The 20,127-nt window shown below is 49.4% G+C and overlaps 1 protein-coding gene across 4 annotated transcripts in view; it reads left to right on the top strand.

Annotated features, from left to right (window-relative positions):
* Nucleotides 1-18,141, top strand: part of KLF15 (KLF transcription factor 15) — a 28,417-nt gene extending 10,276 nt beyond the window's left edge. For 2 of the 4 annotated variants that reach the window (XM_061357194.1, XM_061357196.1), the window contains exons 3-4: nucleotides 8,984-10,094; nucleotides 16,082-18,141. In XM_061357194.1, coding sequence (XP_061213178.1) covers nucleotides 8,984-10,094; nucleotides 16,082-16,250 — 1,280 coding nt within the window. In that variant the 3' untranslated portion in view covers nucleotides 16,251-18,141. Of the gene's footprint in view, nucleotides 1-4,936; nucleotides 5,043-7,533; nucleotides 7,949-8,983; nucleotides 10,095-16,081 lie in introns of those variants that run through there. The other 2 variants (XM_061357195.1, XM_061357197.1) reach the window with 2 other exon arrangements.
* Nucleotides 18,142-20,127: the final 1,986 nt, after the last annotated feature.

Genomic DNA, 20,127 nt, shown 5'->3' with positions numbered 1-20,127 from the left:
CTGCCTTCAAAACCACCATCTCCTCTCACCGCCCTGAGCCACTTCATGGAGTGCTCAGCACGAAGTCACCCAGCTCTGGCGTATTCCTTCCAGGAGAGGGCAGGGGAATACAGTTTATTGCAGATGCACTCCTGAGCTGGAGCCCGCATTCATGTGGCTCATCTTCCCGTATGTTTTCCAGTCTGTTTTGCTTTCTTGGATGAGCAAAGGTAGGTGCTGAATCTCCTCGAAGTGAGTCAGTGGGTTACAGACCTGCCTGTCCCTGTGTCATCTTCAAGAGGGATAGTGGGGGCTTGGCTGCTTCCCTTGCTCTTGAGCCTCTTGCAATGAGCCTCATGTCACATTCAAGGCATTGGCAGCTTCAGGACCAGTGTTTCAACATCTGAGCCCCAGCTCTTCCGTTTCATCTCACCATCAAACCAGGGGAGGCAGCAATGGGACAACTTGCCTGTCACACACTCAGCACACCCGTATCCCCAAAGAAGTGGTCCGATTCCCTCAGACATTCACAACGTTCACAGCTCCAGCTCTGCCAATAGATTAAAATGCAGGAGCTGTGCACGGAAACCCGAGGTTGGAGCTGGACCTGGCTAACGATGGCCTAGAGAAACAGCAGCCAGAAATCAGCTGGCATTTTCCCTCTCAGTATCTTAGTGAATAAGAAGTTTGGGAGCGAATCAGGAACTGTCCCAGCTCCCCACTGTCTTCAATAGTCCAAAAGGGTATTATCATAAAAAACCCTAAAATGGGTTTTATCCAACTCATCACCCCCTGGACCTATGGCTCTGATTTGAAAAGACAACACAATCCCCAAACTAGTGAAGGAAAGGAAAGAAGCAAATCAATAGCCTGTCAGCCCTGCAGCACAGATGCCCTTTCAAGGCCAAAGAAATTAAGTCCTGAGATTGTTGTTGCCGTTTCCACCTTGTCCTGCGGAACCAGGGCCAGGGATAAGCATATTCTTTGTGTCAATATTTCTGTAGTACCCAGAGAGCTCGCAGTCCTTATCTACGAGTGTCAAGGACTGCTGAGTTAAAGTGGTCATAACAGCACTGGAGAGCCTGACGGGCTTTTTTGTTCCCTCTGTGTCCATGTAAATGTTCCGGTGCTGAAAGGCGCAGCCCATCAGAGCTCAGCTGCACGCAACCGTCGGCTTTGGGACACATGGAAGGGATCCAAAATAGGATTTGAACTTCCTCTTATTTTTTACTTTGATTTCTTTTTCTTCTTTCATTGGAAAAGAGCAGCTTTGGTTTGTAAATCCCATGGAAATGTGCAAGTGATCCATTCAGCCCGACTAACCCCTGGTTGGCCAAGTGGCTGGTTGGCTCATGGGGTTACTAATAGCCTGTTGCAACAGTCAATAGTGAATTGCAGGGGCTGGGGCAGATATACCACAGGTGACCTCTAATCACAGCAAAGCACTTTACCCTGTGCAGCACAATCCCTCTTTTTGCCCATCCATGCTTTTCAAGCAATTCGCCTGCCAGTCCCCTCAAAATCAAGATGTTTGTGATCCAGAGCTGCACAACCAACCTATAGGAAATGGCAAAACCTGGGGCAGGCAAAATCAGCCTCCTACAGAAAGGCAAAGTGTGGGCAGAGCCAAACAATTCCTAGGTGTAAATTGTAGAGCCTTTTGCTGCTTTTCCCACCTTTAATGGGTCTGTGCTACGTGGCACAGCTCGGGAACAAGTGCAGCCTACGGTTTCTTTTTAACTTTCTAATGCAGCACTATTATTATCTCCATGGAAATTTTAAAAGGCTTTAATGCCAAGGTTTATTTGCCTTTCCTGACTGGATCTTTAGCACACAGCCATCAGACAAAAGCCAATGAAAAGGTCCTTCACTTTGTGTTAGCCCCGGTGTTTGACTGGGCTGTAGGAATGCTGGAAAGGTCGTCTGAGCCGGGGAACCAGTTTGACCAAAGTTCTCTCCCAAAAAGTGGCAACAGAAAGAGTGGAAAATCCCCAGGCGGGATCACGGGACAGAGGAATAACAGATTTTAAAAGGAGCCGGTGAGGAGATGAACAGAGGGAAGGAAATGAACAAAATGATGGAGCAGGGGAAAAGAGAAATGTAGTTTACAGCAGGGAGCAGGGCTCAGTTTTGGTGCTGTACCATAATGAAGGATGCCGATGTGAGACATCGGTCACAACTGCACAAAACCTCTTCTCCCAAAGCCTGTCCCAGCCCAGCAGTCATTCCTGGTTCTCAAGGAAGCTGGCAGCTAGAAGAGATCAGAAGTCATTATACCTATCTAGATCTGTGCTGTTGATAAAAGCTCAGAGGGTTTTCAGAACCCTGAGCACAATTTCGATGTGTGTCAGTTTATCAGGGGGCTCCAAAGGATGAAGCAGTAAATCAGTCCACAGCTTGGGAAGTGCTGCACTTCCAGGGGTGGATTGAGAGGAGCTCTTAGGCAGAAGCTCTTCCTGTGAGGGTGCTGAGGCGCTGGCACAGGGTGCCCAGAGAAGCTGTGGCTGCCCCATCCCTGGCAGTGTTCAAGGCCAGGTTGGACACAGGGGTTTGGAGCAAGCTGCTCCAGTGGAAGGGGTCCCTGCCCATGGCAGGGGTTGGAACTGGATGAGCTTTAAGCTCTCTTCCAACCCAAACCATTCCATGATTCTATGAAAATTGAGATTGTAACTGATGGTTGTTTCAGTGGTAATAAACATCATCAGGGAGGTTCCTATTTGTACAGCTGCCAATTCAAATTCCATTTAAGCCCACTCTCGGGGGCTTGGGATTTTAGCTCTATCTGTATCTCTTTGCATTGCATCAAGCTAAACTTCACCTACATGGGGAATAAAGGATTTTAATTGAGAAAAAGCAGAAAAGGAAGGTTTGCCAAAAATCTATTTTGGGTAAAAATACTTCAGACCAGCGTTGTCACCAATGTAATGCTTTTTACATCAGTGAAGCTACGCTAATGCAAAACTTGGCCCTGATGTACTTGTATAAATATAGTATCTAGGAATTTGATGAGTGTGGATTTGTGCATTATTCATGGAGACAACGTTAGGAAGAGTGAGGTCTGTGCAGGAGAGCAGAGCCCTGAGCACCCCCAGGTCATTTGGCCATCCTCACAGCCCTCAAAAGGGTGCACAGACCTGTTGTCACAAGGCTGCATCCCGCTATCCCCGAGTGCACATTCCCGATGATGTGAAAAATGGGAAAATGAATGGGAAAAGCCACCGACTGAGCAGAAAACCTCCCTGGTGCTGCAGCTGGCTCCCCTGCAGCTTCCTCTGCTGGGCTTTGCCTCTGCGGAAGTTAAATATGGGTCCTGGTCCATGCTGAACATTGCATAACCACAGTCTGAGTGTGTGTGTATATATCTATACACATAAATATTTATGTGTATATATGTATTTAAGTGTATGCATCTATATGAAAAACTATTGAATGACTGCAATACTGGGGGGACAGGAAAGCAGGAAAGGGGCTGGGGCTTGCACTCTCCCAGGGCTTTGCTCATCTCCAGGAGCCTCTGCAGGTCCATGTGCCTGCACCCCTTCAGGGATCCACACAGCTCCAGCAGCGTGCAAAGCTCCAGCTGTGCGCATCCATCCAGGCAGGGACTTGCACACTTCAGGAGCATGCAGAACTCAAGTGCCTCCCTCCAGGGATTTGCACGCTTCCAGGACTGTGCACCCATCCGGGGATTTGCGCAGCATCAGGAACATGCACCCCTGCAGGGATTTGCACACTTCCAGCAGTGTGCACACCTCCACGAGCATGCAAAACTGCAGGGCTCTTCATCCCTGCAGGGATTTGCACACTTTAGGAGCATGCATCCCTGCAGTGATTTGCACACTTTAGAAGCACGCATCCCTGCAGTGATTTGCACACTTTAGAAGCATGCATCCCTGCAGTGATTTGCACACTATAGAAGCATGCATCCCTGTAGTGATTTGCACACTTTAGGAGCATGCATCCCTGCAGTGATTTGCACAGTATAGAAGCATGCATCCCTGTAGTGATTTGCACACTATAGAAGCATGCATCCCTGCAGCGATTTGCACACTTTAGAAGCATGCATCCCTGTAGTGATTTGCACACTATAGAAGCATGCATCCCCGCAGGGATTTGCACACTATAGAAGCACACATCCCCGCAGGGATTTGCACACTATAGAAGCACACATCCCCGCAGTGGTTTGCACACTATAGAAGCACGCATCCCCGCAGTGGTTTGCACACTATAGAAGCATGCATCCCTGCAGTGATTTGCACACTTGAGAAGCATGCATCCCTGCAGTGATTTGCACACTTTAGAAGCATGCATCCCCGCAGGGATTTGCACACTTTAGGAGCACGCATCCCTGCAAGGATTTGGACATTTTAGGAGCCTGCATCCCCGCAGTGATCTGCCCACCCCGCAGCAGATGGATGTGCACACTTGAGGAGCGCGCTCCCCATGGGTCTACACAACTGAGGAGCTCACATCCCTATGGATTCGCACACTCAAGCACACACACACACACACACAGACCCGCTCGCAGGCGCTGCCACCTCCGGCCCGTATCGCCACCGCCTCTCTCCCATGCTCCGCCGCGGGGGCCGGGCCGGGCGGGGCCGCGGCTCCCATTGAGGCCGGTGTCGGTCCGGCCCCCGCCGCGGAGGGACCAATGGGGGCAGCGGACGCGGTCGAGCCTCTCCCCGGCCTCCCCCGCCGCCGCCGGGCTCCCGTCCGGAGCGGGGATATAGTACTACGGGAGCGGGGCCGCGCTCCGCAGCCGTGCACCCGCCTCCCGGGGGAGCTGCGCCCGCCGCCCGCTTGTCCCGGCTCCTGCCGCTGGTTCCGCTCCGTCCTGCGCCTTTATTCCTCTGATTCGTTGTGTTTTCTGTAATTAGTTTTTGCTTCTTTTTATTTTGTGGGGATTTTTTCCTTTTTATTTTTTTTTTATTTTTTTTCTTGTTTGTTTTGTGTTTGGGTGTGTTTTTTTTTTTTTTCCCATTATTTTTGCCGCCTTCTGCTCGTTCTTGGTGTTATTCTTGGTATTTCTGCCCCCCCTCCCGGCCCGCAGAGGAGTTCAGGTAAGGGTGTACGAAGGGCGCGGAGCTTTACGCGGGTGCGCATCGCGCCAGCGGCCCCACTGCGCCCCGTTATGGGGGGTGGGGAAGGCATGTGTTTAATCTTCCACCCCCCTCAGTGACCAGGGAGCAGCGGCACAAACTCCAAGAGCCGTGCCGCGGGGGGGAGTTCGGGGTTGTTTTCATGCTGGGGCTGAGTCGTGACAGGCTTGGGGGGGGGGGAGGGGGGTGATACCTGGTATCGCGATAAGGGGACAGCGCCGGGTTGGGGGGGGGGGATTGGACCCCCCAAAACTCCTGAGAACGGATGTAGGGGGCACGAAAACAATTATAATGAGGTGGGAATTGCCCCCCCCCTCCCAGCTTTATCCGGAGGTGTGGGTTTGCTTTGGGGGGCTCCGCCGGCTTAGATAGGGGCTCTTCGCATGGAAACCACATCTGGGGATGGAGGGGGGATAGCGCTGGGAAATGAGCCTTTGGGAATGTGCCTGCAGCTTCCCAGAGGGGCTGGTTTGGGAAAAAAACAACGGGGAGACCCGAAACACAACACCCCCCCCTCCCGTGTCCAGGGAGCAGCGCAGCCACCTTGCACAACAGATGGGCACAAACGCGTTTCCTCCTGGCTTTTGCCGTCTGTGTTCATTTGCCCGTTTATTTATTAAGGGGGGTTTAATCCCCCTCCCCATGCATTTCCAGTTTAGCTTCTTAGAAGTGCCAGGCCTGGTTCAGTGCCTGGTTTAGGGCTCTGTTTGGCTGCGGAGCAGGAGTCAGCCTGAAGAGATTTAAAGTCTTTGGGGGAACAAGAGAAAACGCTGAAGAGATCAGTCTTAAACTAGAAAAAGCTGTGGCAGCGCACATAGGAAACCAGTGTCAGTGTATGAGAGCCCTTGAACTGGTGTGGTGGGATCGGTTGTGCTGCTCTGACCACCCGAACGGGACAGGCTGGGGAATACATCCCGTGTCTAGGCAAGTTCCCAGGACTTTCCATTTTAACGTTACTTTGAGTCAGAATGTGCCTTCTCTGCTCTGTTTTGTGCGGGGAGGTTGCTGCTATTTTCTGTAGCTGGCGATGGGTTTTAAACAGAACAAGATGTTTCTGGCAGAAAGGACATCATAACAACGCAGGGAACTTAAACGCTGGAGGCAGCCGTGCTGCTGAGCAGCTGCTGTATTTCACTCCAGAAGCGGCTGGTTTTGGGTGGCTTGGGCACTGCGGTCCCTATGGAGGTGTTTGCAGGCTCTTAGAGATGAAAGTGCTTCATGTAAACAGCGTCGTCACTGTTCATAGCGTGCACAGCCCTGGCTTGTTTGGGTTTGTTTGGTTCTGGTTTAGGCTGTGTCTTCAAGCAAAGTGAGGATGAAAGCTTTCTGGTTGTTAGGCTGGCCTTTGGGATAAAATATAGCCGGGGCCTGATCCTGCATTCCAGGCATTCCCCAGAATCTTCTTGGCTGTTCTGCAAGTTTTGAGAGTGCACAGAAAGCAGATCTGGCCCGTGGTGTTCTTGGATCTATTTTCCTCTTGACAGTCCCCTCTCAAAATGACTCTGGTTACACCAAGTGACATTGCTCCTTGTCAAAAGAGATGGGGAACATGCATGCTGGCTACTCGCTGCCAAGGGACCTCAGGCACAGCAGTTGCTGGGGGTTTGTTGTTCCCCCCCCCCCTTAAGCCCTTATTCAAGTTACAGCTTAGCTCTATTCCCAGTGAAATATATGGATCTTTTGGTATGTGGCTTCCTAGTTCTTGCAGGCATTTAAAGAAAACTTGAGCTTTCTGTGTTAAATAACTTTACCAGCTGCATTCAGTGCATGCTGCTTCCCCGCATGCAGCTTTCCTTACCGAAACCCCACATTTCAGTCCAGATTTCAATCGCCATTCCTTAGAAATTCAAGCTGGAACAATACAGATGTAGGAGGGAGGACCAGAAACCATCCAAGGGCAAGGCCTCCTTTCTGCCCCACATCTCATGAGGTAGGAGCAAGCTGCTCGGGTGAATTCTGACTGGAAGCCAATGCAAACTTCTCAGCAGCAGGTTGAGCTTTCTGTTTGAAAGCTGGGAAGAGCCCAGCTCTGGGAACTTCCCATCCTGTGTGTTTAGCTCTTCTGACTCTTCACTTTTACTATAAGACATGATTATAGGCTAAGGTCACAAAGCAGAGCTGCTAACCTCTGCGTGAACTTCCTCGTGCTCGGCACATGTGGGTATTCCATTATCGGGTCAGAGGCTCTGCTGACTGACAGGCTGTGCCCACCAGGGAAGTATGCAATCTCACTTTTAAGTCTTTCTTTCAATCTGCCCCTTGCTTCCTCCATGTGTGAATGGAGGAGGAAGCTGTATCTTTAAGAAACATGTTTTGGTTTGGGTTTTCCAGCCCCCCCTCTGTTTCCTATGAAATATTATTAAGTGCTGCCAATGGGATGGAGCCCTTTAAGGGTGTTGTGTAAAACACCTCACTCTGCATTCACTGCAGCACCAAGATGCCTTCTGATTCTTCTCCGGAGAAGGCAAAGACAGGGCAAAACGTGGCGATGGGGCAGCAAGGATGCTCTGCAGTAGCAGTAACAACCATCCCCTTCCCTGCACAGAACTGGGAGCTATTGACTATTCATGGCAAAGCGCGTCCAAAGCGGCAGAGCCTGTGGAAAATGACAGCGTGTAACAAGATTGAGTGGCATTTCCTTCGCGCTGGGTCACATGCCTCCCAATTCACACACACACAAACCCTCATACGCTGATCAAATGACTCCTATCTCTGCAGCCCGCATACCTTCCACAGAAAGAGTTGTTTTATTATGCACATGGACAGCTCTGTTTTCAATCAGTCACCTTGAGCGGATGACTGAGGGCCAGTGTTCGCTCCATCTGGAGGGCGCTGCCTTTGCTCTCCAAGAGGCAGAGTCTCCATCCGTAAGCAATTTATTCATTTTTCCTTTGGGAAAGGGGGGAAATATGCAGATTCCTTCCCCCCCACACCTTCCCCTACCCATAAACCTTCCTAGGAAGTTTGCATGGCTTAGCTGGGAAAGCGCAGGACTGTCGGCTGCGCTGGGAAGGATGGATTTTGCCCTCATGCCCCCATGGGGTCGCAGCAGGATTATGGACCGCATGAATGGGGGGGAATGGGGAGCACTTGCTGTGGGTCACAGCACATTGAGGTGCTGGGGGTCAAATGAGCCCTCCCTGTTTAGCACAAGGTTCGGATCACCTTTACCTCCGTACCTGGAGTATGGAGTGGTGAGGTGACACCAGCCACCCTGCCAGCCCATGGTTAATGAGCTCAGCGCAGCACCAGCCTTATTAAGGGCAGTGCAGGTGATGCTGACGTTGGCACACTGATTCATTACATCTGGAGGGGAAAATCCGCCTCCTGGATGCTGAAGCACAGTAAATATTTTTGGCTCCTGACGGATTGATCCTTGCATTATGCTGATTAGCCTGTATTTGTGGAACTGGGGAAGTTAAAAATAAGGTTGGTGGAAATCTACAAGAGATAAGGGAAGGATTTGTGTTTATGGCTGCCAGCAGTAACCTCCTTTTTTATATTTTTGGGGTGGTTTATTTTTTTTTTGGTGGTACAGATTTCAACACTTTCTTTTTTCTCCCCATTCTTTCCTTTGGCTCTCGGGTTCCTTCTTAGCTCAAAGCCCATCATCTACTGTCTCTCTCCAGTAATACCCTGTAAATCCAGAGCGCACCCAGTTGGGAAATGAGTTCTGAAAGAATTCTTTTGCAAGTATCTGGTGCAATCCCATGAAATGCTTCAGCCCTGACAGTCCTTAGGGGGTGGTACAGACGTACCAAAGCGTGTAGCAGCATGTGTACTTGGTGAGGCTGGGTGCTTTGGCCTTTCCTGCGGGCTAGAGAGCTTTACGAGCCTCAGTACATGGAGATAAATGATTAAACCGACTTCTGACTGCCGCTGTTTTGTTTTCCTGCACTCAGGCTCTCACCTGAACTTTCACCGCCTGGTATATGCTGTTGGGATATCCATAAGAGATCGCCCAGGAATGGTGGATCACTTGCTGCCTACTGATGAGTCCTTTTCATCTACAAGATCTCCACTTGGATACTTTGGGGACATGACGGCAGGGGTGAGGTCCTACCAGATGCTGCCCTCTCCCCTGTCTGAAGATGACAGCGACTCGTCCAGCTTTTGTTCTTGTTCCAGCCCTGACTCCCAGGTTCTCAGCTCCAGCTATGGAAGCACATCCAGTGCAGAAAGTCAGGACAGTATCTTAGACTACTTGTTGTCCCAGGCATCTTTGGGGAATGCCGCAGCGTCATGGTGGGACAAAAGGAGACTTCAGCCGATAGTGAAAGAGGAGTACTTTAGGTTGCCTGAATTTGCTGTGGATATGGAAGACTCAGGACCATTTCAGCCCACGCTTGAGGAAATTGAGGAATTTCTGGAGGAGAACATGGAGCTGGAGCTCAAAGAAAGACCTAAAAGTGAGACCAAGGACTTGAGAGCTTGCAGCCAAGTTTCTGTTGCTTCGCTACAGCAAAAAGACCATGTGTCACCCAGCGCCAGTTTAAAAGAGAGCAAAAATGAACAGTCGAGCAGCTCAACAACGGAAGGTGGCCAAGCTTCAAACGGAGGAGTGTCCCTGGAGAACGGGATACCGGTTATGCTCCAAATTCAGCCTGTACAGATCAAACAGGAGTCCAACACGAGCCCCACTTCCCAAGGACCAGCACAAGAGAACATTAAAATTGCCCAGCTCCTAGTCAACATCCAAGGACAAACATTTGCCCTTGTGCCTCAGATAGTTCAGTCGTCCAATTTGAACTTGTCTTCTAAGTTTGTCCGCATCGCTCCCGTCCCCATCGCTGCCAAGCCAATTGGGCCAGGAGGCATGATCCCGGGGCAGACGGGCATCATCATGGGGCAGAAGTTTCAGAAGAACCCTGCAGCAGAACTGATTAAAATGCACAAATGCTCTTTCCCGGGGTGCACCAAGATGTACACAAAGAGCAGCCACTTGAAAGCCCATCTGAGGAGGCACACAGGGGAAAAGCCCTTTGCCTGCACGTGGCCGGGGTGCGGATGGAGGTCAGTATTGGGGTGCAGCGCTACCCAATCCCCCTTCCCCTTTTGACTCCATTGACCTGACTTGCTGAGCAAGTGGGTTTGAGCTCTGGTTTATAAAGTGTTTCTGTTCCCAAAACTTACCCGGTTGGTTTGAGAATTAAGACCTTTTCCTTCCTGTTAGGTGATGGAGGGGCTTTGAGAAATGAACTAGCAGAGCATTCCCTGCCTGGCACCTAAGTGTCTTCAAAACTAGCTCATCATAGCTTGTATTTCACTCCAAGAGGGTCAGGTTAAGCTTGTTACCAGCAGCAATACCTTATGTTCACATCGCTTTGGTTGCAGCACACAGGCTGCAGCAGATCCTTAGGAGGTGCGAGCTGAGGGCTGCAAGTGGTTTAGGATGGTTTAGGGCAGAATCACTGCACGTGGCTCGGCTGCATAGGGCTAAATGTGATCACTGAAGGGCTGTGATAAGCGAGTGACTGTGGTTAGGAGCAGTATTCTGTTCAGTTTCATGGTAAACATACCTCATCCCACTCCTGGAAATGCTGGCAGTGACAGCCTGGCGTGCTCTGGGGCTTTATTCTCTGCCTTGATTCAGGAAGATGAGTGGGTGCCACTTGAAGTTGCAAAAAGCTGTCAGATGCAGCAACAGAACCAGAAGGCTGCAGTGGAGTTAAGCATTGCTTGAATGGGAGATTGCAGTTTGGTTGAGCAAAACGTTTCTCAGAGGGTATCTCCTGATTTATTTTATTTATCTACTTATTATTTTTCATACTAGTTGAAAAATTGAAACTGTTTTTAAAAGTCGACTTTTGATATTAAGGGAAGTTTGATGGAAGCTTTCCTCCCTCATTCCAATAAGCTGCGTTACAAGCCTGCCTGCTGGCAGCCCTTAATTCACAGCACCACAAGTGAGGATGGGAGAAACCAAAATCTCAGCTCCCTTGTAGTAAGTTAAACCACATTGCTCTCAAAAGACTATCCTGCAGAGCTTTAGCGAGCAATGTCTAACGAGGAAATGGGTTGTGATCATGGGCAACAGACGAGGTAAAAAGTAACAGGCGAGGGTTGTGTAAAAATGCAAGTATGTGAGACACGCAGCAGTTAGAGATGGCTGGCTTGGTTTGAGGGAAAAGGTCAGAGTGGGGCTGAATCTGTGCTCCCCAATGGGGCCAGCTTGAAATTTGCCTCTGAGATCAATGCCATTGATTTTCTTCCCCTTTTCGGTTTATGGTGGCTCTACAAACTGGGGGTGATTCTCTGTCCTTTTGTCCTGGTGGCACTTCTCATGAGCTGGGCTGCTCAGGATGCACTGACATTAAGCCATGTTATTTAGCTCACTGGTCCCATATAGGCTGATCTGCTCCTGATCTGCAGTAGAGGCACTCGCTCCTCTTGGTTTGGTTTCCAGAGTACGTGCAGGCAGCAGATGTGCCTCCTGCCTGCAAACGTGCCTGTGGGTGTCGTGTTGGCTTCCTTGGTGTTGGGATGTGTGCAAACCCCTTGATTTTGTGACAAATGCATGCAGCACGTGAGGGTTTGTCTGATCCACGCTGAGGTTTACACAGTGCACACAGGGACTGCTATGGCTCAGGATGACCTTCTCCAGGCCTGTCTTATTTCAAAGCTGGCATTCCCCAGGCTGCAAACCCAAGGGGAACATGTAAGAAAAACATGACGTGGTAAGGGATGGAGACTGAGTTTACACTGGGATGCCTGCCTTCTGCCAGCATTGCAGTGAATAGTGAGGATCACAATGAGGGTGCAGGGGTGAGGTGGGACAGAAGTGCAGGCCCTGCATCCAGGAGCATCCTGAGCTTTCACTCTCAGCCAGGCACACGTTTTCAAAGACGGGGATCCCAACAGGGATGAGAAATCAATCACCTCAGCTATGAGAACGTGTGCTGTGCACAAACAGTGGCTGGAAGGGCTTTTCAGACTGTCTGTTGCTGTTTGTCCTGTTCCATTTCACTGACCCCCAAACTTCAGAAGGGCTCTGCTCTGAGGGGGAGGTTTATAGCCAGCAGGAGAGGCAGCGCTTGGGGAGTCACTTCCCGAGCTCACAGCGATCCTTAGCACCAGTCTGAGATTGCGGCACATCCCCTGCATGGCTGCTCCCACATCAAAGGCCAGACCCGGTCCAGCTCTGCATTACCAGTCCCCTTTCATCAATAAAGCCTGTTTACCTTTTCCAGAAGTTCAGCGAGAGCTGTGATCTCACATGACTTCACTCGAATGCATCTGGACTCGCTATCTGCTCCCAGTTTTATATCAGCACGGACGAATCTAAGCCCTAAACCACTGCTGGCCTCTGCTTTCCTCCTCCTTGCCCTGCAAGCTTGTGCTTGAGCATTTACTTTTTCACCAAGGGCACTTCAGACCTGCCCTCACTGAAGATGGCAATTTCGAAACCAAGACCAAGTGTTGCCTAGCACCAAGTGTCTGAGCTGTGGAGTGGGTTAAACCTTCCCTAGCTGGGAGCTAACGCAGCCCTGCTATGGTGAAGTTGCATGCTTTAAATGCACCAAGGTAGGGGTGCAACCCTTTTCTAACCCCTAGGACAGTGGGAGCACCCCAGCCTCTTGAGGAGGCTGAACCCTGTTTGCTTGTGCCCTTCCTTGGCACAGGGCAAGAGCTGTTTTGAGCGCTTGCAGAGCTGTTCATCAGTGGCTGGTGACCCGTTGCGTTCAATCCACACTGTACCGGTCGGCGCGCTGATCCGTGTCGTCCCACTTTATACCTTTGGCACACAGCAACCTCTGCTTAGTGCTGGTCCTGAGACCAGAAAGCAGAGCTGCAGCATGGGCTGGTCCCCAGCGGCTGTGTTATGGCATGGAGCAGGGCAAGCTCAATCTCTCCCCTGGTGCAGCAGCGTACAAAGCTGCAGTTGTAAGGCTGGAGGGATGAGGCAATCGCCTCTCAGCGCCCTGTGCATCCTCTGCCTGGTGGCACTTCCCTGCTCTGCACATGACAGTGGGCAGTACAAGCTCTGCCTGCTTTGGTAGGGAGGGTTTAAAGGCTTATAATGCATGTGGTTGGGAGCATGTATGGGACCGAGCAAGCATGGGGAGGATCATGTGTGGGGCAGGTCAGGGCAGGCGTCTCGCATTGATGTTTTTTGCTGGTGCTGTGCAAAAGGGTTTGTGGGTGTGTAGGAGGTGTGCTGGTTTGACCCAGTGGAGCTTTGGGGATGGGGAGGATGAATATGGAAGTTCAAGCCTGGCTTGGAGCAAGCTGCTCCAGTGGAAGGTGTCCCTGCCCGTAGCAGGGTGTTGGAACTGGATGAGCTTTAAGGTCCCTTCCAACACAAACCATTCAATGAATCTAGAGCCTCCTCTCCACTGTGGAGAAGAGGTACAGCCTGAGTCAGTCTCAATGGCTGGTAGCCATGGTAGGAACCCTGGAGCACCAGGCTGAAGCTATTGTCCTTTCCTGCCCTGAGAGCCCTGCAGCAATGTCACTGTATGGCTGGGAGACACAGGACACATCCTACACATCAGGAAGCTGCAGGATTTATCTTCAAGGGAGATGTAGTTACAGCCATGTAGAAGGATGAAGGAGAGTCTTCTAGTTGCTGTGGAATTGCCCAAATCCCTCCATCTTCCATTAGAAGGAGGAATCCTTCTGGAAATGCCAGTGACCTGGGATAGTGAAGTGTTCCTTGCTCTTACATGGGTTTTGTTTGAATTTGCCATACCACTGGGGATTACTTGCAGTTTTCTTGGGGTGATGTCAGTGCCAGAACGTGCTGCAAATACCCTTTCACTGCAGAGCGAGGCCACCAGGTCCTCCCGGCTTCCTTGTCCTAACCTTTGCGTTGTTTTTGTGTAAACACCCCAACAGCTTGAGGTTTATTTCTGTGGGCTCTGTAAGCTGATCTTTCCGTGACTGCTGGGGAACAGCGCTGCAACATTCCTGCCTCTTCAGCTAAGGACATCGCTATGAGGCACAGTGTATTTTTATCGGATGAACTCATCCGAGCTCATTCCTGACGTGCGCCTCTTGCTCCCCCACCATCCATGCAGTTCCCACCGAAATGCACTTGTGGAGCCCTTTCAGGATTAGGCATGTGCCGCTGCACTTCTGTGGCACATGGTGACCTCAATAGCCACGGGCATGGGACAACCCAACCACATCTGGTTTTACTCTTCAGGTGATAAGCCTGAATGTAAGAGAATGGCTTTTCGCAAAGGTGCTTTTCCCTCTCTATTCCCTTTTCCCTGGATGTGGCTGCCACTGCTGGCCATGGCACTGAGTCCCACTGAGGCAGGCAACATCCTGCCCTCTCCAGAAAGATACTGAGTCCTTCTCATCCATAGCTCTACAACAGCACACCCCCTCCAAGGATGTAGCACTGGGACTAGTTCACTGCTAACGACTTGGCCTTGCTGCTTCCATGTCCAGACTGTGGTTTTGGGAAGCCATGGATGGAAGAAGCATGGGTGCCAGAGAAAGCAAATGTGTAATTACTAGGGGTGAAGAGAAACCTCTGTCATAGCCTTTATGTCCCAGGCAAGGAACAGGTTGATGGCTCCATTAGGGCATCTGCCTGTTGCTCTTAATGGTGAGTTTGAGTCCTTCATCATGGAGATACCAAAGCAAGGAAAGGGAGAATGGCAAGAGAAAGGATGAAGGAATCTCCCTTACAAATCCTCCTGGGAATGATGTGTCAGCACCATATCTTACCCACAGCGAGTATCTGCATCTGCTTTGTGCTGGCTGAACACTCTCTGGGTTGCATCACTGGGCTGAAGAGCTGCAGGAACCCAGGAAAACACTCCCAGCTTTCCCAGTGCCTGTGCCCTGTCTTTCAACTGGGAGATTAGGGATCATTGCAACTTTCATGTGGATGCTTCTTTTTCTTGCATGAAGGACTCATTCATAGGAGCTCAGCGGCCCTGTTTTCCCCTTCTCATGAGAAGTGTGTTCGCTCTGTTGGTGATGTGATATTTTGCTCCAGAAAGGCACAGTTTTCTACATGTTCTTCCCCCCCGTTTATTCAGCAAGTGCCCATGACTTCATTTATTTATTGTAAATAAACAGCTGATGCCGTTTCTTGCAAGCCCTCTTTCTGTGCCCCTCTTTGTCCCTGCTCTGGCAACAAAACACTTCATTGCCCTTTGTCAGGCAGCAAATCTTTTGTACCCATCTGGACAGGGCTGTTTTAGTGTGACATTATCAGTTAACCCTCTGGCTCCCAGTGCCCAAGAGCCCCGCTGTTAAGAGTGAAGGATTAACTGGTTTGAGTTCAGGAGACAGGGTGGCTATCTTGGGGGTTTTCTGTGGAGGTGGAAGGTGCAAACCAGCTCAAATGGAAATGACTCTGGGAGACACTGCTGGTAATGAAATGCTCAATCTTGAGTTCAATTTACCCATGAAGTGACTATGCTAATGGCCGTTATGATGTTGGGCATCCCCGGTACTGAGATGTTAACAGCTATTTATTTAGCCCAAGGGAGTACATACAAAAGCCAAAGTTTCTGCTGAATCTGATAAGCCATGTAGCTTCTGGGGAGTTCTGTCTGGCTGTTATCTGTGGGTCCATCTCAAGCTAGGTGCAATTACTGGGTGTCTGTTGTGCTTGTGTCTGTGGGAGCTTGGAGCAGACCTCATGCAGGATGCTGGGTGTTATCTTTGCTTGAGAAGTGTTCTTGCTTGGATTTGCAGGGGAGAGGTTATGGAACAGGCTTTGAAAGGGACTGGTAGAGGCATCAAGAGCAGTGCTGGTTTTGTTAAGCTGTACCTGTGCTATTGGGTATAGGACAAAGTTGGTACAAACACATTGCTCTGAGCCCAGATTTGATGTGGGATGAAGTTGCTGGCTGTGTGTTTCCTTCCATCACTGCTGCTGGCTGGGACCAGACCAGCTGTGTTGTGTGTCCCTTTCAGTTTGCATGTTCAGGCTTTGCCACAAATGGAGTGTCCCAATGGCCTCAGGGGACTCGCTGTGAGATGCTCAGCAATGTAAACCCCATTTCCCTGACCAGGCTTCTCTTCTCCCGCAGGTTCTCCAGGTCAGACGAGCTCTCCCGGCACAGGCGCTCCCACTCAGGGGTGAAGCCCTATCAGTGTCCTGTCTGCGAGAAGAAGTTTGCTCGGAGCGACCACTTGTCCAAACATGTCAAGGTGCATCGGTTCCCGCGAAGCAACCGCTCCATCCGCTCCGTGAACTGACCGGGCCCGCTCTCCCCTTCCCTCCCGCCCAGCACATCCCACAGCAGCCGACGACAGCACTTTGCTCACTACGTTTCTAGTGATAATTTATTTGTCTCCACAGAACAGTCAATGCTGTTACTTGATACCACCATGTCCGAGTGTCCCATGTCCTTTAAAGATGATTTGAGAATGAAGTTCTTTTTGGGTCAGGGGAGGGGGATGCTTCTTCCTCTTTGTCTTCTTGTTTAAGGATGTTATTTTCCTTATTTCCTTCTATCTTTCCCTCCTTCGCTGCTGCTTCTTTTGGAAATTACAGTGTTTTATTTTTAGCTGTTTTCTGCTGCACAGGAAAATGTAAGAGTTGCTTGCTGCTAGTTAATTATAGCCCTGGCATTCCTGAGGGCTTTGCTCATGTACAGGCCATTCATTGTGAGTTTTTATTAAGCTGCTCTATTTGTCCAGTTTGGAAACAGCAAATTCCTTTGGAAATGAAAACAACTCCTTTGTTTTTGGGTCGCCTGAGCCAAGGATTTGTAGGGGGCTGGCTATAGGAGGAGGGACAGTGGGAGTTGGGGACAGGGGGAGGCAAGGCCTGGAGAGTGCTGGAATGTGCCTCTGCACCTCTCTGGTTTCTCCAGCTCACATCTACCTTTTCCTTGGCTAGCGCTATATATAAATATTTATGTATATATATTCATACTTACATATATATATATATGTATTTAAGCAAAGGAATATCCCAAACAAACCTGGAAGCTCAGGATGGATGAAATGGCTTGGAGTGGAGCCTTTTGGTGTGGCTAAGTGCATACTGTGTGCATGCTTCTCCTGTCCTTTTCCTCTGTGGGGTGAAGGATGCCAATGTGTTGAAGGAAACACTGCTTCCTTTGACTCTGGTCTGCAGCATCCACTGTCTTTAGCAGACAAGCTGTTGTCTAGCACTAAAGCAGCAGGAAGATGTTTGTGAGAGTGGCTGAGCTCTATTCCTGTCTCTGCCTCTGTCCTCTTGTGTGATCTTGGGGGAGAAACCAGAGCACCAGCTTGGAGGTGCCTGGTGGTCCTGGTGAGCACCAGGCATCCCAAGCATCCACTGCGAGCCATTGCCTCGCTGGTTGGAGCTAAAGTCTCTGTCTGCGGGCCAGCAGGGTCTTGTAGGATGGACCTGTACCCAAGGGAGGGTAGGAGCCATCGTGGCATGGTAGGACAGCACCTTGAGATCTGGGTCCAAGGGTGATCTTCTCCTTGCCAACAGCCATGTCAGAGCTCCATGCAGCTGGGGTGGGAGAACGGGTGAGAACAATAGCCACAAGAAACAAATTGGTGTGGTAGCTGGCTAAGAAGGGAATTAAAACAGATAATCAGATGGTAGCAGGCAATGACTGTGTTTGTGTTTCCTCTCGTTTTGGTTCTGTTGTTTTTTTTCCTTTTGAACTCTGGCAATTGTAAGAAGCTGTAGGAGAAAATAGAATTCAGTGATTAGGAGCAATTTCATAATGGATGTTGCATTTCCTTTCCATTCGCAGGCGGCATCTGTTTGTCTTTTTGTTGGCAAAATGGGAAATGGGAAGCTGCGATCCTAGCGCTAGGCAGAGCAGGAGCCCGCGCTGTGCCAGAACAGCAGGTCTAGCTAAGGCAAATGCATTCCTTTTGTCCTCTAGAAATTAATATAAATGAACTATCATCTATTGACTGGTTTATATCACATCCTATGAATGTATGTAAATAAAACTGTACATAGATGCTATATCTATATAAAATATCTTTTAATAACGTATCAAATTTGTGTAAATTGGAAACAAAAAAATACCTATAAAACCAGTGTACATAAGTTACAATTCTGTATATTTTCTTTTGTTCTTCATAAAAAATATATTTACTTTGACAATAAAATGAAAATGGAAATTTTAAATCCCTTCTTGAAATTATTATTCGGTAATTTCCTTTGTAATGAGGATAATAGCGCTTGAAATTCTGATTCACCTGGATGTAACCTTTCAGGTGCTGGGTAACAGGGAGAGGATGGAACAGATCTGGAGTTGCCTTCAGTTTCCTCATCTCAGAAGGTTCCTGGGGGGCAGGAGATGCTCCAGCTCTCCCTTCACCGCAGACCTCACTCCTCGCCTGGCAGCAGCACTGGGACGCAAATGCCTCCTGTGGTTTCTGACCGCTATGGAACAGGGCTGCAGCTGCAGCAAAACTGTGGTTAGTAAATGAGAGTGAGCAGGTTTTGAGGCAATTCAAGCTCTAGTGGTTAGTGTGAAGGAGGAAGGGCTTCAGAGTCTGCTTCAGACTGTGACGGTGACTCACTGTGTGACCCGGGACAGAGGACTCGATTGCCATGTGCTGCAGTTCCCTTTCTTGTAAAACAGCAATAATAACGCATCATAGGGATGCTGTGGGACTTAATAAACGTTTTTGTGATCCTTGGATGGAAGGAGCAAGCAGTAGGACCAGCAGTCACAGGATTAGATTACGAAAGAAAGGCTCGGCATGGCAGAGGTCTTAGTGCCAAGGCACTTCAGTTGGCTCTTCCATAAATCCCACGTCTGAAAGAGTGATGTGAAGAATCTGTGGTCCAAATCATGCCTCAGGCCTGAGGAGAAGATGCCCTGTACTGCAACAGCTATTGCTTCCCATTTGAAACAACAGGGCATGCATATGATGCTCTTGTGATCTGCAAGCCTGGGACATCTCGCACTGTGCTTTTGGTTCCACTGGAAGAAGAAACCAGCAGCACTACCTGTGTTAAAATAACTTCTGAATCTCCATGGGAGCAATGGTGCAGAGGGTCCAGATCTTCTCCCAGCAAGAATCACTCTGAGACTAACGGGCACTTGGGGATTACAGCCTTTCCCTGAAGAACAGCCACCAAACCCGCCAGCTGATGAGCCAGGGCTCTCAGACCCTGACTGTTTTGCCTAGAGAACCCCTATAAGACTGTCAAGAGGACCATGGGATGAGGAAGACTAAGTCCTGTTCACTCCAGGTTGTTGTTACCTCCTCTAGCCTGAAGACCAGAGTCCTAAGGACTACTCTGAGTCCTAAGTCATGTACATGTTTATGCTAGCAAAGCCTGCACCAAGAGGATCTGTGATTCCCTTCTGTTCTCACCCTGTTGACATCATGCATTAAACCAGCTGCTTTATTCGAACCAGCATCTTGGTCTCCTGCCCTTCTCACCTGGAGTTCTGATATTGCTGTGACAATGGGCAATCCACCCTGCGAGACAACAGTTACTCTTTTTCTGCGGGAGATGATACTTAAAGCTGGAGTGGAGTAATGTAAAATACCTGCTGTTGGAGCAGAAATCTGACATCTAAGCTAGGTTTTAGCCTGGAATATTTTTCCATGAAACACTTACTTAATCTCTCTTTTCTTTTTCCTGTTTTAAGTGTGGTTTCTGAGTGTGGATTGTGTGGGGTTTTTTGGCTAATACCTGTAAGGAAACATAAGTCTATGGAAAAGTTGCAACACTTTTTGCTCATAAGAGTAGGGCTGTGTTTGCTGTGAAAAAAAGAATTAGTTCTGCATGAGAATTCATAATGTTTTCAGAGGTTTGTCACAAAAAGAAAGTAGGAATTTCCCCAAGAGATTTTGATGTTTGCTTTGTGTGGAATTATCCTGCCTGGACCTTGCTGATTCATGAGAAAACGTGGCCTTGCCTTTAGCCTGATTATTCTTCACCCACCTGAAGATAAATATATATTGAAGAGCTTTGATGCCACAACTGTAAATAAGTTTATTATGACTCTGCTTCAGCAATTCTGCATGGCAAAGCACAGCATGGCATCGTTCTACATATGCCTAAGTCCCATTGACTTAAAACATCTATAATTGGGTTTCTGAGGTGTGAATCACAGCATGGACATGTGTGTAGTGTTAGAGGCTTCAAACA

This window comes from Neopsephotus bourkii, unplaced genomic scaffold (genome assembly GCF_033783945.1).
Source record: "Neopsephotus bourkii isolate Nb327-2 ecotype Australia unplaced genomic scaffold, CSIRO-AGI_Nbou_v1 NB_887, whole genome shotgun sequence".
In the NCBI taxonomy this organism is placed as follows: domain Eukaryota; kingdom Metazoa; phylum Chordata; class Aves; order Psittaciformes; family Psittacidae; genus Neopsephotus; species Neopsephotus bourkii.
Note: the sequence above shows the minus strand (reverse complement) of the source record. Positions and strands in the feature narration are given on the sequence as shown.